At 37.4% G+C, this 18,792-nt stretch overlaps 1 protein-coding gene across 2 annotated transcripts in view; it reads right to left on the bottom strand.

Annotated features, from left to right (window-relative positions):
* Positions 1–18,792, bottom strand: part of RIMS2 (regulating synaptic membrane exocytosis 2) — a 440,099-nt gene that overhangs the window by 49,189 nt on the left and 372,118 nt on the right. For both annotated transcript variants that reach the window (XM_057372448.1, XM_057372449.1), the window contains one exon: positions 4,710–4,951. In XM_057372448.1, the coding sequence (XP_057228431.1) occupies positions 4,710–4,951 (242 nt within the window). The remainder of the gene's footprint in view (positions 1–4,709; positions 4,952–18,792) is intronic.

Here is an 18,792-nt window from a genome sequence, read left to right on the forward strand (position 1 = left end):
AAACCTCAATAAAACCTTTTGCTCTGAGAGACCTAAGATGTAGCCATCTAATATAAAAATTTATAAATATTTCAGTCTTGTTTCACTTTGGACCTCTCCAGAATTTATTAAAATGGAAATGCCTATTTTTGATGAAAACTATTGAATTCACATAACAACAATCATAATTTTGTTGGCACCAGATCAACTGATCTTTGTACTTTTCCTACAGAGAACTATGACTCTGGTTACATATGGCAAAGTTTAACCCCAGCAAAATTATGAAGGATGTCAAAAAGTTCTCATAACACTGTCTCAAAATTCCACTTTTACAGCCCTATAAATTCATGCCACTTATGGCATCTTAGCAAGAGTTCTTAGGTGATGTGGAGCAACGTTACAAAAAGCAAGTGCAGTTCAGGTGGTGTCAGGTGCCCCCCAGCAGCACCTTTGTGTTTATGTTCAGGGCCCTCTGGAGCACAGCACCTCGGAGAAAYGCTCTCCAGGGACACACGAGGGCACTGATTTCTATCCAAACATGGTTACACCTCCCTGCAGGCATTACTGTCACGCTGTTATTTTCTTTTGTCATCTCTTTTAATACAGTCCATCTATTGGAATTGCATATCCAAAGATATCATGGGACTCAGTCTCTGAAAGTGCGCTGGACCCTACACCGTGATTGAACGTACACACACAATGTTTTAATAAGTATGATCCATGGAATGCCCCAGATTCTGAAAACACACATTAAACTGCTTTGGCTCTTGGATATAAACAGGTTACAAACACAATAGGTCTTGGYTTACTAAAGAAGACAAAATATTTACCTCGCTAAAGGAGAAATGTCAGCTAAATAAGGGAAGTGAAGGCCAGAGATAGTGAGTGTAAAGTGAAAGGGACACTTAAGATTGCATAATAAGAAGATGGCAAATATTTTATTCATTAATGAAATAGAACTGAGAATTAGGTCTGCATCTCTAATAGAAGCCTGATCATCAGTTCCCTGAGGGCTAACCAGCAGGAAATGATTGCATTCCAGATATGAATGGCMAAGCCAACACTGTTAAGAACTGCATTTGGCATTTCATTTCCCTCTCTAAAGAAAGCCATCTTTTTCACTAGAAAGAATACCTGTGGAATAAGGACCTGAAGGTTACAATATAAACTCATTCTAACACATCATTGACTGAAGAACATAGAATATTCCTTTAGCTATTTTTTGTAGCACTGGAAAGGAACAGGAACCAGAAGTAAAATAAATTCTAATTTATCTTGCAACTCTGTTCTTCAGCATCTTATTATTTACTAAAGTCTTAAGTAAAAGTTACCTTAAGTAAAATTACTTTTGTGCCATGCTCTTTGCCCATAAAACACATGGGTTTCGGGAACCTGAAAAGGACTACAGACCAGAATAAAAAATACATTTCTATATCTATTTTGAGTTTCAACTTCCTAACACTATGACAAATAACAAGAAATAGTATAATATTATTTGAAAGGACATTAAAAATTGACATGTATAAGGCATGTATTTTAAGTCTGATACACAGTCCTGACAACACTTACAATGACCTACTTTCAAAAAACTTCTGGCATAGATTTAGTWATAAAATATGAAGGAAGTAAACTACTGAAGTAAAATTATACTTTACAAAACACTTGAAAAAAGTTTCAGAGATACCGATAGGYTTTTATACACTGATTTCCATATGAGCACACAATTTTCTACAGATGTAATATTATCTTCTGATATTGGTATGTTTTTTTTAAGCCAGATATGTTAGGAGATACTTAGCCAGCCCATTGAATGGTGTAATATCTTCAGAAAGTATCTAAGAAACTTGTATAGTTTTATCAGTTTCTACATGGCACCAGTGCCCTGACACCTGAGTATCTCCTGCTTCTCACTTCCAGAAAACTGTACTTACAGGATGCCTACAGGAAATCAGTGTTTTGATTCCAGATTGTACCAATACATGATTCCTTGTGCAGGTACCCACCATCTGAGAAAAGGAACATGATGAGAAAAACCAGAGAAATTTATAAATTCATTAAATACCTTAACTGCAAGTTTTAATCCTCTGGAATTAATSTACAATGCTGGTGTCCAACATCTTTTCTGTAAGATATATCAATGGACRGAAACGGAATTTTTGTTTTGGAAGAGACCTTAAAGGTCATCAAGCCACAGTCCCCCTGCCATGGGCAGGGACACCCTYCATTAGACCAGGTTGTTTAGAGCCCCATCTAACCTGGCCTTGAACATTTCCAGGGATGGGGCATCCAGAACTTCTTTGGGTGACCTGTTCTGGTGTCTTTCCATTCTCATTGTGAAGGAATTTCAAGATATGCAGGATATTTCTTCATGGTGTGACCTCACCCTCACCACCCAACAGWCCATCTCCGTGTGTCACTGGAGACACAGCACCATTCACACACTTCATCCAAAGGCTGACATGGCCACAGGCCTGCTCGCCACCACCAGCAATGCCTGTGTGACCCAGCCATTTGAATGATGCTTGTGCTGTCCTGTAGGAGCAGCCACATGTGGCCAYCAGACAGGGCCCCTTGGAGATGCTCATGAAAGAGAGCAGCAGGAGCTGGTGTGAGGTACCAGCTCTGCAAAACAACCCTCAACCCTCCCCTGTGTCCAGCCAACATGGGGGGGTCTTTTCAGGAGATGGCAGCACTGGCTGCTCCCTGAGCAAAGGGCTCCCCCAGGGGCAGTGAGGGACAGGGGCTGCCAGCCACAGCCCTGTGGGCTCCTCTGGCTCCTGCTGCTCCTCTAACAGCACTGAATTATGGCTCCTTACTCAAGGGCTTGGCACAACACCCTATTCACTGCCAGTGGGTCCAGAGGCTTTGTGACTCTTTGAAAAAGTTATATTTGAYATTTGTCCCTGACTTGAGCATCTAATCGGCCATTGGGTAACTGATTGGATATAACAGGGAGAAAAACATCAGATTAAAAGTGCCAAATAACAAAGACAGCATGGTATTGAAATCAAATCTAGACCAGCCACACAATACAAATTCTGCCTAGTGCTGAGACATACCTGAGCAGTGTACAGTTGACTCCTTCATTTAATAGCTCTTATGGCAAGGGAGACCAGATTAGAACACATATAGAAATGTAGAGCACTGTATTTGACTTGACATACAATTGCGTCAAAACAGCTGCATAGCTCTGTACTATCACAAGAGAAAAAATTAGATTTCTAGATGAGCRAGTGATTAATTTTTTTCTTGCCTAAACAGATACTTCCCAGATTTCTCCAAAGGTGACTTCATCTTTTATCTGCCATTCATTTTAGAGAAATAGAAATGTACACAAACCTGCCATTTCCATAACCTGTAAGTGAGCTGGTAAAACACAAGACAGCTGCAAAGGCTTGCCTATTGAGTCACCATGTCTGCATGATATTCAGAGCTTCCACTATGCATATCTTTCCCCTCTTCTTCATTCCCTCCTGTTTCACACTGCATACAATAACTCACACACTCAATCTCCCCGCTCTCTTTCAGAACACCCTCTTCTGCACTGTTACCTTTTCTTTGCAAGTTCTACTCTTTACAGTACTTTAAATTGCCCTCCCACAAAAGTTTACTTTAAAAATTTACCACTGTTTCTAACAGTACAAACCATTGTTTTGCTCCATTTTTTTATATATTTAAACTCTTAACACTTTGGTTTCATTATATAAATTTCAGACTTSAGAGAGAACTGAGAAATCTCTTATCTGTGTTTGAATGGTGGTTAGCAMAATGGAGACCTCCAGATGGGAGCTCACACAGCAGGGCACTGTAAACTTACATTGAACCATATGACAGCATTGCAACACTTTTTCTTAAATACTGAGCATACAATATATCTTCTGTATATACCTTGACATATATTATATATTTGCRTATTTATATAAATTGCTTAAACACTTCTTTTAGATGAATGTTATTCAAATACCAATAACTTTTTTCCATGTAAAATACACTTGTTCCATACAGTTTCATTATTTGACATTGAGCTTTTCAGAGTGCATTATATGGATTTTCCCCAAAATAGGAAGAAATAGAAAAAATGTGTAAGATTTTAAATGCTTTAGGCATCAAAGCAGAAAACCTCTCAATTTTCCTAGGTAGCACATTTCAGTATCAAATTTGAATTGAGATAAACAGAAATTAGTAATATTTCAATTGATGATGATTAAACTTGTAGACTGAAAAGGAATTAATTAAAAAGCAATAAAACATTTGCATTAAAGTAATATAATATATAATTTTGTTCAGGAAAATTATTCTTTTTCAAAATAAGGTTGCATGTTCAGAAGTGAGAAAACCTCATGTTGAAATGTGCAAACACTATTTTTGGCAAAAGCAAAAGCATCTTGCAGCATTTCAGCGACCCTTCACAAACTGTCGTAAGGACTCCCCCCAAATGGAAGTACAGATCACATTGATTCCTGAAAAGCTGAAAAGTAAGGAATTAGTGTATTAAGGTTCCAGCAAGCAGAAAATAWAATCTTCAGTCCAACCTAAAAAGGATCTTTGCTAAAAAAAAAACAACTTTAGTAAATGTTCAGAGAAAAAAGATAATTGACCATTGTCTTCATTCCATGGAATATTGTCGATGAGGCAACTTCAACAGGATCTTCAAATGATTAAGCTGTAATACATAAGTATTAAGTACATTTAAATGGAAATGAGAGAGAGGAAGAATATCCAATTCCTACCAGTTTGGCTGAGCTGTGATGTGCTACGGCTTTTTCTTGACAGCCCCACGATGGCGACCATCTTTGCACCGATGCTGGAGCGTCTCTTTTTGCTGCCACCACCAACCATGCCCACTGCCGTGTCCGACTGGCTGCCATCGTTCTTCTCCAGAGTGTACATCTCCCCGCTGATGCTGGTGCTCTTGGTCATGTTCTTTCCTGAGACGGCCATCTGTCTGCTTTGCATTTTGGATGTAAAGACACTGTCAGCCAGTTGCCGGATAAACAGTGCAGACAAAGAGTAAAAAGGGGAAGACAGAAAAGGACAGGTTTCAGATGGAAGGTTTTGGGAGACTGGAGGGTAAAAGCAGCTAATCACACAGGTAGGGTCTGGTTTTGAGGGATAAAAGGAGAAACTTAATTCTGGGTTATTAGTTGGTCCACTGAAAAAATACTTGACTCATCAAAATTTTGTTTTAAATAACAAGCTCTTATCTATTGATTGACTTAAAACTTATTACCAGCAAAAGCACAGATATGGAATTAGCACATCTGTATATCATATAATCACTTTTTGTTTGGAAAATTTAAGTTCTGCAGTCAGTGCTCTGCCCCTGTTCTTCTTACATATTTACATACAAATACCCTATATTCCTCTGGGAAATAAGATATTTCAATATATCATATATTGATATATGATATATCAATGAATATTGATTCATTACTGAGTGGAAGAGAACATCGGTCTGTTCTGGCTTTGGTTACTAAACATTCAGACATTTCAAGGATGTTTTCAGTAATCTGGTTTAGCTCAGTCATCATAGGGTTTTTCTTTGTTCTGCATCAACAAATAGAGGTACTAGATATATACTTCATACAACACTTGATTGTTATGTGGCATAGATCATCATTACTGATAAAATGGAATTTAATTCTAATACATATTTTATACTCATTTGCAGACTGTGTGAATGTGYTTTGTGTGACTCCATCTAAACTATCTGCTGCAGCATCTCACAAGTCCCAGGGGAACCTGATCCACCAAGGGTCCTTTCCTTTCCACAGAAACAGCAATCTACACTGATGACAACAGTTCTTATCAAAATTTTGCCCTGACATCTACCTGGTAGGTTGTTGAACAAATATCCAGAAGTGGAAGCGTTCGGGTACATGTAGGCCTGAGAATATATCAAAAAGTTCCCATGAGATGCCATTTTAAACAATCCACAAAGCAGTGGAATATTTCTGGAACCCAGAGGAAATTACTTTTGTGTTAAATTACTGACATATAGGCTAAAAAGAAATATTTGTGCTTTTTAAATAGATTTTCAAATACATACAAAGGCTGTTCCTAAAGCTTTAGTGCTCAGCAGATGTCTCAAAGGCAAATTTTTCTGCATATAGTCTCACCCCTTTTCCCTTACCTATAATGGCCTGAAATCTATWTCATAGAAGGAAGACATTATTGTTTCTTTGTGAAGGTTTTGCAATAAAAATTCTGTCAATAACTTATCTATGTAATTAATGCAATGTACTAAAAAGTAAAGGGATTGCTCAGTCTCTCCCCACTGATTCATGGGAAATTGGGATGAGSCAGCTCTTTAAGGTATCTGAGAGGAACCCATAAAGTGCCCTGTTCTTTGGTTGCCAGCTGCATGTACATGAAGACTTGTAGTTTAGTCACACACCAGAGGGAAAGTTAAGAGCTGGTTCACAGCAGAACTAGATCTTTACCATCAAGTGAAAAAATATTGAGTGTATTTCTCTGGGAAGTTACAAGGGAAAATATGAATGAGAGTTGGATCAACAGATAGAGAAGAACAAAATGAAGCTGAGAGAGAGCCACAATGGCCTTGTCTGGACACACAGTCACAAAAGTCTGAACACAGGGGTAATCTGAAAGATTTTTTTTCTAACTCTCTTTTAGCTGGTTTTCATATGTTAGTACACACAGACTCTCATTGGTACATTTTTCACCAAGGGAGGAGTGGGATAAGATGTGGGTAAAGAGGAAGGCAGGGAAAACAGTTAAAGAGAATTTGTATTTCTTTGTCTTTTTAGCACTATGTTAACTTACTCGTCAGATGATAACATCATATGCTAAYATCACATGCTGTATTTTTTATCAAACAAGCACCTCTAAGGCTTCAGTCACAGGAAACAGATGACAGAGAAACTAGTTCTCAGTTTCAACACTATCTCGCATGTAAAAATACTAGAGGTCTAGAAAAAACATTGTTAGGAAGAGGTAGTATCTTCAAGCATCTTAAGCAAAATTTTACTAAGGATCAGAGAATTAGAGCCCTTTATCCAGTAATGCTCTTTTTGATCCAGATTCTCAAAGGAAATATGATTAAGGTGAATGTGTTCTCAGTTAGGTCTCTCTCTGTACAATATTTTTTAAAATCAGATCAAATTTGACAGAGCAGTAGGAAATGGAAACTATTTAGCTTCTGAAACTGTTTTGAAAACAGATCCCTGGAGAGAGTTCTTATGAATGYCTCTTTGGGGAAAGATTGCAGTAGAAGTCAATATTGAACCTCTTCTAGTAGAAGCTCATTTACATGCACAGGCCGATGGGAGGAAGTAAGTTTTTCACTGCTTGCAGAACAACCCATTTCAGTGATCTATTTTCTCAAAAATAATACATAGAAAATGTGGGTTCCTGTCATATGGAAAATAGCAATAAATACATTGTTTTATACATGATATTACCATTCAATAAAGTTCCTATGTCAGCAGTGGAAGCAGAAATATTCTGCATTTTAATATAAAAGTTACACTGAGGAGGAAGTTACCATTTCCTGAGTTTAAAGTGCGTTTGAGGTGGTTTTTGTGTCCTTTCCAAAATATGCAACTCTATTTAAGTGGGATGGATTACAACAGTTGTCCTAATTAAATAAATCAGTGTGTTTAAGGAGGTTGGTTGCTATAGTTTCCCTATGCAGTTAGCTATGAGAGTGCTATGAATTAAAAAAGTTTGYTTCTTGGCTGCTGTCTGAAGGCATCTGTGTCACAAAATGTTTTGCTGTGTGCTCCTGCTAATAATGACGTAGATTTCAGTCAGATACCTTGTTTTGGCCAACTTTTTGAGAAAGGTGGGAAAGGAAATTCAAATGAAGAAAAGGTGATTTAGATTTAAGTGGATATACCAAATATCAGCACAAATGGCTGATACTAAAAATTCATTTGCAAACCTCTTTTTTCTTTTTTTTTTTTTTTTTGCAGTAGAGATCTAAAAGTTTGCTTTAATTAAAGGCTTGAGGTATCCCCTCCTTCTCTAAAAGCAGCAGACAAAACATCTTTGTTACGGTCCTTGCTAGCAAACAGCCCTCACAATAGCAGGGGCTTTGTTTTTTCTCAAGTCTTCTCTTAGCAAAAAAGATTTGAGAAATAAGTACTAGAAGAGTTCTGAGTGATTCATAAGGCCTCACAGTAAATCTAGAGTGATCATGAGCACTCCCTTCAGCTGCTCTCTCAATCCTTTCTGGCCACCCTCATTCACTAATTATTCTCTGTAGGAGCCTGGTATCCTCTCTAGCAGAAGCCATCCTTCTACCCAGGCTGCCTTTTGACAGTGACACAAATGGATCATTCTCAGAAAAAAATGGTGTTGCATGTCAGATATGGTTCCTTTCTGACATAACAGAAAGGTTGACCAAAGAGTAAAATTTAGAGAGTAAATCATACAAACATTCGTTTAATAGGAAACAAATTACTAGAAGTTTTCTTTACACATACATATACACAAACATTACCTCACATACATCCAGTTAAATACATTCAACAGTATTTTGAAACAGACATTAAATAGAAGTAAGTTATGAAATTGTATGAGTCAATTAATAGATATGCAGTAAAAACATGGTTCTCAAGGTGTCTCATAAGATCAGAATCTTAAAAATATCCCCAGCAAAGAGAATATGCAGCCAAATGCATACACCAGAATAAAATAAAGGGGGTAATAAAATAATTATCCTATTCCAAATATTATGTGCATAATGGCGTAATAATACCATTATCRGAACCAAAACAAGAATAGAATCAGCACACAGGTTCAGTTGTGTGGCATCCCACAGCCTAGAGCAATAGCAGAGTGAAGGTGGCAGCCAGGATATTGTCATTGTCTTAATAGGACCAAACTATCAACAAGAGCAGCTTGATGGGCGAAGCTCACACAGGAACTTTGCTTCCTGCATAATCCCAAAATGCAGAAAATCACTTAAGGAAACCAAGAGCTGCAGACAGGTCTCAAGGTAAGTATCTTTTCAGACACTTCAGTTTTCCAGTGAAGTGGGGAAATTTTAGAGGAATACRTACTCAAAATTAAAGCAGAAAGTTCTTTAAAGAAATAAGACATTAGAAAAGAAATTACAGTAAGATGTCTACATATATTTGTAATTTAAAGTAAATGGTGGACTATGAGACCCCCGGCCACTAGATAATATTCTTAAAAATGTACCATGGAAACCAACWGAGGGGAGTCAGCTGACAGATACCTATAATGTCAAAGGTGTTCTGATAAGTTTGCTGCTGATACTAAATTAGGAGAAGCTCCTCACTCCCTTGAACGCAGAGAGGCTCTGCAGAGAGACTTTGACAAATTAAGAGGTCTGGGAAATCACCAACTATGTGAGTTTCACAAAGTGCTGGATTCTGAACCTGGGATGGGAGATGCATGAGCAGACTGGGGAACAAGAGTCTGGCGACCAGCACATCAAAAAGGGACCTRGGGATCAGTGGAAAGTTGGACATGAGTCTGCAGTGCCCTGGCAGCCAGGAGGGCCAGCCCTGTCCTGGGGGACACCAGGCACAGCATGGCCAGCCGGGCAAGGGAGGGGATTGTCCCACTCTGCTCTGTGCTGGGGCAGCCTTACCTCAAGTGCTGGGGGCAGCTTTGGGTGCCACAAAATGAGAAGGGCGTAAAGCCATTAGAGAGCACCCAAAGGAGGGCAACAAAGATGGTGAAGGGCCTTGAGGGGAAGCCAAATGAGGAGTGTCTGAGGTCACTTGGTCTGTTCAGCCTGGAGAAGAGGACACTGAGGAGAGACAGAGTCTCTCACAGTCTGTAACTCACAGTYTGTAACTTCTTTGTGAGGTGAAGAGGAGGGGCAGGAACTGATCTCTGCTCTGCAGTGCCCAGTGACAGGACCCRAGGGAATGGTCTGAAATTGTGTCAGGGGAGATTTAGGTTGGATATAAAAGGCTCTTCACCCAGAGGGTGGYTKGGCACTGGAAGAACTCCCCAGGGAAGTGGTCACAATGCCAAGCCTGACAGAGCTCAAGGAATGTTTGGACAATGCTCTCAGGCACRTGGTGTGACTTTTGGAGCTGTCCTGTACAGGACCARGAGCTAGACTTGGACAACCCTTGTGGGTCCCYTCCARCTAAGSAGATTCCATGATTCTCTGAAATTTAATATGGTCCTTGTAGCCAATGAAGAGCGCTGTGCCACACCTATCACAGTTAATCAAACGGGTCTGGCCTGTTCTCTGACCTTGACAGCCTATCCATACTCACAGCAGGTTAGCTCACACTAGCTTACCTCCTTCCCAAAACAGGGTTTTCTCAGGCATACTGCCTAGAGGAATCTGACCCCAACCTATGCTATCTCCTACACTGTCCCTGATCTGAATCAGGAGCACCTTATCAGTGTGTCCAGCACAAAGCTCTGCCATGGAGAACACAAGTTGTGTAAACAATATGGACAATCAAGACTGTGTCCTGGTCCTGTCTTGCATCCTGGTCTTGACTTAGCCTTAAATTCCTTGATAAGATTACAGACCTTAAATTGTTTTCAAATTCTGATATTCTGATATGGGCCAATTCTGGCCCATAAACTTTTCCTACATGTTTTTAAAGAAAAACAGTAAGCAACTATAAAACTGCTATTCAAACATGGCTTTCTGGAAATGCAATGTTAAGGTTTTCAATTTTTTAAAGGCATTAATCTTCACTATCCCTTTGCCGAGATTCACCTGTGTTCAAAACTGAGAGTGTAATTACTTTCTGGAAAAATGAACTTCAAAGTTTTCCAGACTCCTGCTATAGCAGATACTCAGAAATGATCACATTTTTCTCTCCAGTTCATCAATATTTGTACTGAATTAWAGAAAGATTAGAAAACATTGCCAGAGAAACTTCCCAAAAACAATGAGTAGAACTTGCTACTTGGAAAACAGTGCTTTATGGAGCTGTTGCATACCTAGAGGAGAATTCCATAAAATGCCTAAGGAAATCTTCATAGAAGAGATGCAGAGAAATAGGTCTTACAATAAGACCTTTGATTTAGTCTTGGTGTCTCTTGTTTTAGGCAGACCATTCCCTTGATATCTGACCAAGAAGGAGAGAAACTGTTTGTGATGTTTGGGTTAAAGAGAGGGAAGATTCCAGACTGCAAAAGGTTCCTGCCCTAAAGGCAGCAAAACTGATTGAAAGCCACTTAACCTGGAACACCATATGGTTTGCAATCCTTATACTGGGTAAAATGGACTGCACTGTGGGGAAATGTTTTGGATCTTTAACAAGTTCCAGATAAAAACTTGGTTTAGTCAATACTTTTGGATGTTAGGTAGTAAACAAGAAGTCAGAAATTCATCCAACTTCTCTGTTTCTGATGGACTTGAAAGCATTTAATAATCTTACAAGAAAATACTGTTATATTTTCCGTGAAGCAGGTACAGACACAATAAATGCTCATTGTAACATATATACCAAATGGAAAATCTCATCCTGTTGCCAGAGGTAAAACTCGCAGTCTTTGTTTGCAGTTTTTGATTTAGTTGTGAAGTTGGAAGGCATCATGGTTAGATTCTTTTTTACAGAAACAGAAGTCTTTTCTAAAAACTGGCCGACTAGTACAGTAGGTGCCAAATTTCATCAGGAATCCTTTGTTTAGAAAAAAAAAAAAAAACAAAAAAACAAAAAAAAAAAAAACAAAAAAAAAAAACCAACAAAAAAAACCCCCAAAACACAGGCTAAAAACCTCACACTGATATCACAGTCCATCTGCCAATTTAAAATAAGTCCCAATGACAGGAAACCCAGCTCTGCAGCTCAGCTTCCTCTTCCTTCTTCACTAACCGGTAAGTTCTGCAGTAGTAACGTAACTGCTAAAGATACAGAAAACTTTTAAAACTGTCTTTTAAATCAGGCTCTAGTTCTGAACTACACCAGGCTGTGTCAGGAAGCAGCGCGGGGAACAGTACAGTGACTTATGCACAGTGACTTTGTAATCACTAACAAATTACAAACAATATCACTTACTCTACAAAGAATAAGTAAAAACGTAACAGATGTTTCCYGTTTCAATGACTGATAGATTAAAATTATTATGAAAAACTTGGGATTTTTTTTCACTTATCAATGAATACGCTTTACTAAAACCAGTATTATGAAGCACAGGCATTTTTCCAATCTACAATGTTGTTAATACTTTTAAATATGAAGGAGAAGATATCAGTACAATCTACTGTAATGTATATTGTTGATAGGATTTTTGAGGATGCTGGTTGTATTTTTCAGTCATCTTTACAGCAGTACTGGAAATGAAAACTTGTAACCTCATTGCTCTGCCATAATCACATGTAACAGAGAATCAGATTCATACACGTCATTTGGTGGGTCTTGCAGGTTTCTTTATTTYGAAGTCAAAGCAAAATTAATATTACTGCTTTCCAGCTTAGTTCTCTGGTAATGATCCCTAATGWAAATAAGGCATCCACATTAGTGAAAATCCACATTGCCAAGTGTGTAGTACAGCTGTGGGCTGTGATGTCCTAGGTAAAGGATTTTAACAATTTTTCAATTGTTGTAATAGATATTTTCTGATACATGTCTCCTGTGAGACTGAAAGATCCACTGGAGATTTTGTTTACTGCTTTTTACAAGCAGGAGATGAATTTTAATGCCATTCTTAATAGACCTTTTAACTCAATCAGAGAAGCTCTTATTTCATTAATTTACTGAAGAAATTTAACAAAAACAGCATTATGGGGACAGCTGTGATGTAGGAAATAGCATTTCCATGGAAACAACGCTTCCGGCCAATGTCCGTACTCGTCTGCCAATTCACATCAAAGAGAGACACTGCAGGTTCAAAATCATAATGACTTAGTCTCTGGAGATCCACTTGGTCGAAAATTATTCTATTAACTTATTGGGGGTATAAATCTCTAATAGCTACTGGACTGACTTAATTTTTAGGTTTATTTTATTGAAATTAWAACAAGAAAGTTGGGGGGGAACAGTGCAGTATTTACAATTTATTTCGTTATGTATATTACTATTCAAAGAAAACTTGCGGCCACATCTCAAATTATGAGTAGCAATATTTTGATATGAAATTTCTTTTTCAAAGGTTTCTTTCATTACAAATCAGGAATACCTCACCTGCTACAGTACATAGGTTTCGTTGAGCTGGATCTCATCCTCTCTGGTAGATGTAAAGCTGTCCACACAGCTTTATTATTATAAACTAAAAGTATAACTTTTTCCATGACATCTCTAGCTTACTGTTTTTCAAATAGGAACAAATTTCCAAATAGTTTTGGGTCAGACCATTAGATTATTTACCAAACTTTGCCACAATGAGTGATGCAGAGAAAAACGCTGTATGAGCAAGCTCTTTCCAAACACCAGCAGTTGAATTATGCATAGGGCTTCAGACATTTTTAATATAAGATCTCACCTTCTCTTATAGAATAATTGGCTATTTTAAAAAATAAAAATAGAGTTGATAATTTTTTTCATTTAAATTGATGTTATAATAAAKATTATATTAATCTTCATCTAGAGTTGATAAATTTTCAAGTTTTCCTTTACAAAGTCACAGAAAAGCTTTATTACCCTTCTAACAGTAATGAATCTGATGAAATCCCTCTTTGATACAGTGAACTAAACCAGTCATTTACTCTGTGTGATTGCAAAAGAAGTCTAGCAAGAAAATTAGTTGAAGTCTAGAAGTCTTGCATTAGTCAGCTGTCATATTCATTGGTAATAAAAAAAGTCCTTATGTGCTCTGAAGGTTTGGCAATAAAGTACATTGCAGTCAAAGACCAAGTGAGTTTTGAATAGCATCCAAATTCTTTGAGTTTAGAAAGCATCATTTTTAACCCAGCCTGGCAAAGAAGCAGTTGTGTTTATAAAGGCTGGATAGCAATTAGCTTGCTAAATTAAAACTGATCATGAGCAACCTGATTTAATTGACAGTGTTCTCTTGCAGAAATGCACCTTGCATATACTTAATGTGAAAGCTAAATGTGATGTGCTTGTTCCAACATGCTGTTGAATTAGTCTTCCAATAGSGGTGGAGGAGAGGGGCCAGTTATCYRTACTAACACTGCTAAGTCACAATCTACACTGCMAACTTGCTTAGTGCTGCTCAGTGCTGATTCTTGAAGAGTTGAACAGAACTCTATGAAATGAAAAGCAAGCAGTGAATTGCTAAACCAGGCATTAAATCCAGTATGTGTAAAGACCTCAAACCACCAGAGAAAAAAATTCAGATTTGAAGGCTGAAATGCTCAAAAATATACAGAGGTAAGAGACATCATGTTTTGCCTGAGGATAAGAAGTACCATGATTTATCATCTTGCTAAACTGAAATTACTGTGAGGGAGATTTACCTATTTAGAAAACTCATTGGTAGTTAGAAAACTTTGGAAGACAGGCATGGAGGAACTCGACAGCATGCACTGCTGAGATAATATTAGGGGGAAAAACCGCACAATACAGAGGGAAGAGCCAGATGTCCTGAAAGGGATTTATTTAAATAAATTGCTATAAGCAATATGAATCTCACTATAGCTGCATCTCTACTTCACTCATGAAAGACTGMATTTCTTTGATTAGTACTGCACAAAGTGAACGTGCTCAAACTCATTTTAATGTTTATGGGCATATATGTGGCAGTGGCTGTCTAAAGAATAAAATAAGTCTARTATTTCCTTCATTCCTTGTAAATTCGGGTTGCTTGAGGACTCTGAAAAATCAGGGTCAGAATAGGCACTGCTGACATGTCCCAAACTCATAACATGTCTCTGAACTGATCTTCTGGGACTGAAAACTAAACGGACACGAGCAAGAGATCTGAAGCCGTAATTACTTCAACCAAAGAGACATTATCTGGGACATCACGATCTTGGCTGTCTGACTTCTGTCACTTTGACTAAATGACTTTGAGTCACTTTTGGTCTCTGGGGGAAATTATAAAAGCATACAGAAAACYTAAGACCATCATAAAATCAAAAATGTGAGGAAAGGTGTGTCACATCTTTCTGAACATGAGCCTGCAACCTTTGTTTTTCTGAGCTGGTGAGGGCAGGTTTATAATCAGATCTCTCTGCTGAGGCAATGTGTACTTTGCACGCCATGCTGGTTTGGAGCAACTCTCCTCTTGTTTGCCTTGAGCCTCCATGGTAATTGTGTTTATGTTATGGCTATTATCGGGGAAGGGCTGGCTCTCAGTGGTATTGGTAAGGAAATTTTAATTCCTACTAGGGGAAACACTATTACTTTATCACACATCTCCCAGCTTATTTAAATGGCACCTTATGAACTTTAACAGAAGTACCAACATCACACAGGTACAGTGAAATTACTGAAAATGTTCAAATGCTTGGTCAAAAAAACATTAAAATCAAATATATGGGCAATGACCAGCCACTGGAGCATCATCTTTCCATAGCTATAAAGCACATAATAGTAAGACCAGCACTGGACCCTTTACCCTTAGTTAAAGTACAATAATAGCCAGATGGCAATGTATTTCAAAGGCAATGGCACAAACYAAATAACTGTATTTTAGAAATTCTTCAAAGAAGTAACTTGAAGGAGTTTATGTTTGTTTCTTAGAAGGCTAAGTGATCAGCTTATTAATTATTTTTKATAAACTACCTTTATAGGAATCAATATTGATTTTACAGATTATTGTCATTCTTCTATTAAAATAATACTCAGGTAAAAAGAGTGAAAACGTACATAACTAAGATAGAGACATATCTATCTAATCATAATACCCAAGAAGAGCCTTATAAACTTCAGTATTCAATCCCTCATTTTTATAAGTTCTACCCCACTTCTATTTTTTGCTGTTGCCATTCTTGTCCATAGACCTCTCCATAGCACCTGTTGTGCTTAATCCTGTGAAAATAAAGATTTAAAAGTCTGTCTATTGAAGAATTGTGGTTCTATCTAGTTTTAAATATTTTCAGAAAAATGAATCTTCTTTAAACATATTTAAAAGTGCAAAAAACTAATTTCAACATTTATTTTTCCTTCAAAGCCTCCTTTTAATTTTTCCTTCATCCCTGCTTCCCTGCATGTTTACAGGGCTTTCCCCCTGCATGTCTTGTGGTTTTGGTTTTTTTTTTTTTTTGTCTTAACTACTGATGCACGATTTTTAAATAAACTTTAGTAACAGGAGTGCATGAGTGCTTTATGGATCACAGGTCAGAGCTGGCTCAAGAGAGGTTAAAGTTCAGTCTGCATTTCATGAAGAGGGAAGCAGTCTCAATGATATTGCATTGCTGCTAAAAAAAAATAATCTGAGTTCCCTGCTGGGCTCTCTACATCAAAGCTGCAGGCTATCTATCTCAAAATGACATCTTTTTACTGTTCACCTGTTAATAATGTGTACTTCTGAATTCATTAATTTATTATATCCCAGTGGATGAAAATGGGTTTACTAGATGTAAAGGAGCCTATATATCTTTTGTACTCACTCCAAAGTAGGAGGAAAAAACAGGTCTCCAAGAGTCTGATAGACAGTGACAAATAACTTAGAAACAGGTGACTTTGCTAGATTTCTTAAATTATTTGTAYCCTACTCTCAGTACAGATTTCAAAACAAATATATTTATTCATATAATTCCTTTTGTAATCATTGATCTTTTGCATAATTTTCCATAATACTTTTTCCAGAAGCTACAGATAATTTTCTTCTGCATGTCATCTATGAAAATGCAAAAAAAAACCCAAATGGCAAAATTATTGTCTATGTGTATTGCTATAGACCCAGTAGTTATATGAATTTATAGCTTTTGAATATTTGCCTTGCTGTAGAAAATTAAAGTTACATATCTTACATAAAAAAGTAGTGGCTTTGAATCTATGCTTCAAATAAACAAGAATTTGTCATAAACTCCTAACAGACTCTATCCAGCTCAATAATACTAACAAAATCTCACTGAAAAAACTTTTATTTTAGGTCCTCTGATTTTAAAGACACAGGCTGGCAATATGTAAGCAGCTCTGCTTATTTAGTCATAAGTAATAAGCAGAAGAGTTATGTTAGAAAGACACAAAATAAAGTTGCTGCTTTTTGTTCAAGGACCCAATAGTGCATCACACCTGCCTCAATTGCCTGGATAATGCAATGTTTTGCAGCTGGAAAGAGCTGGTGAGCATTGTACTGCAGCCTGCTGCTCTCATCCCAGGAATGGCAATATCACTTCACAGTAATGTTGAAAAAGATGTTAGACCAACATCTTCTCTTAAGAGCTGCAGGAAACTGCATCTGGCATGTTTTCCCTGAAACTACATGAATATTGGAACAACTGGACCCAAGTTCTGTCTCCCTCTGTGGCAGAAATGACACTGGGTGAACCTTATCCATCTATCTATCTATCTATCTATCTATCTATCTATCTATCTATCTGTCTGTCTGTCTGTCTGTCTGTCTGTCTGTCTGTCTATTGCTATTGGACATACAGACTACTGCAATTTAGCTAAAAGACTGATGATGCAGGGGGGAAAGAGTCTCAGGATATTGTTTTCCCTTCCAAAAATATGGCCTGTTGGGCTACAAAGGTTACATACATTTACATTAACTTCTTTCATCCAGTAGTCCAGTTGAAGCAATCATTGAAATACTTTTGCAATAGCTTTAAGAAACCAAACAGCACATCGAAAATGGATTCTTGGTGTTTATAAACTGTTTTTGTACAGTTTTTTAATATTTTTACCAGAATATAGATTTTCAAAAATATTACTGACTTCCACCCCGTGAAAGAGCTTGCAAAGACTGCATTGACATGCTTTTTCTTCCAGCTTTGCAAAATACTGCATTTAACTGTTATTAGCTGCAGTTGCAGCAGAAGGCTCATAAAACCTGAAATACTGAAATTACAATTTAATGAAAAAGGAACAAACACTCATCAGGAACCAGTTTTTAAAACCTACAAATAAAATTTTATAAAAACTTTTTTAACTGAATGAACTAGAACTAGAAAGTGAATTTTAAATGAATCTTTATATCTAACAAGGCAAGGKGTACAAAAAGCATGAAGAACCTTTAGGAAGAGTAAAGGTTTTGTATCTCAAGAAGTACATTTCTTAAAACCATRTGTTGCACTTTGTTTCTTGAATTTTTAAGTGCTCTGCAAAATTACATCCTGGCTGAATTTTCCCACTATAAATTTTCCTTTCTTGGTTGTGTCATCTTGCTACTCCATCAGGTCTATTCCTTCTACTGTCTTTTAGAATTGACTTCCTTTCTTCACATGGGATGCCACTAATTCCTTCCAACATATAGCAGAACTGTGTCACTTGCACATGCTTTTTATTTCACATTTCTGCTCTCTCTCTCCACCCATACAGATAATTGCTTTGTCCACTCTCTCACCATTTCAGATGACAGATACCACAGTGCTTTTCTCCAGCCCTGGAAATTTATCCAATAACCCCTTCCAGGATAGTAGAGGAAAGGTAAGTTTCATAGCCTTTCCCTTTCTATTTGATTGTCTCATCTTTCTCCACACATCAGTAAAAAGTTACACTCTCTTTTACACAGTTGTACATAATTCATCCTAATTTCCTAGAATTTTAGCATTTGTTCTTTATCATATTTATCTTTTCATTCAAGACTGAAAGATCAACTCCTTCTGCTCATCAGATGCCCCATCATCCACTTGATATATTTTTAGCAAGAATCTCATGTTTTATCCTTATTGTCTTGAATGCTTGAAATGACCTTTCAAGAAGCATTCACAAAGATAGATTYTCTTTCCTCAAATCTCCTCTTAGCATTTATTCTCTGTTGTCAAGATGTCCCCAACACAGTGTTGTACCTATCTYCCATCGTGTGGAAGATCTCTGTTCTTTG

Source organism: Malurus melanocephalus, unplaced genomic scaffold, assembly GCF_030028575.1.
Source record: "Malurus melanocephalus ecotype Western Australia unplaced genomic scaffold, MMel_1.1 scaffold_171, whole genome shotgun sequence".
NCBI lineage: Eukaryota > Metazoa > Chordata > Aves > Passeriformes > Maluridae > Malurus > Malurus melanocephalus.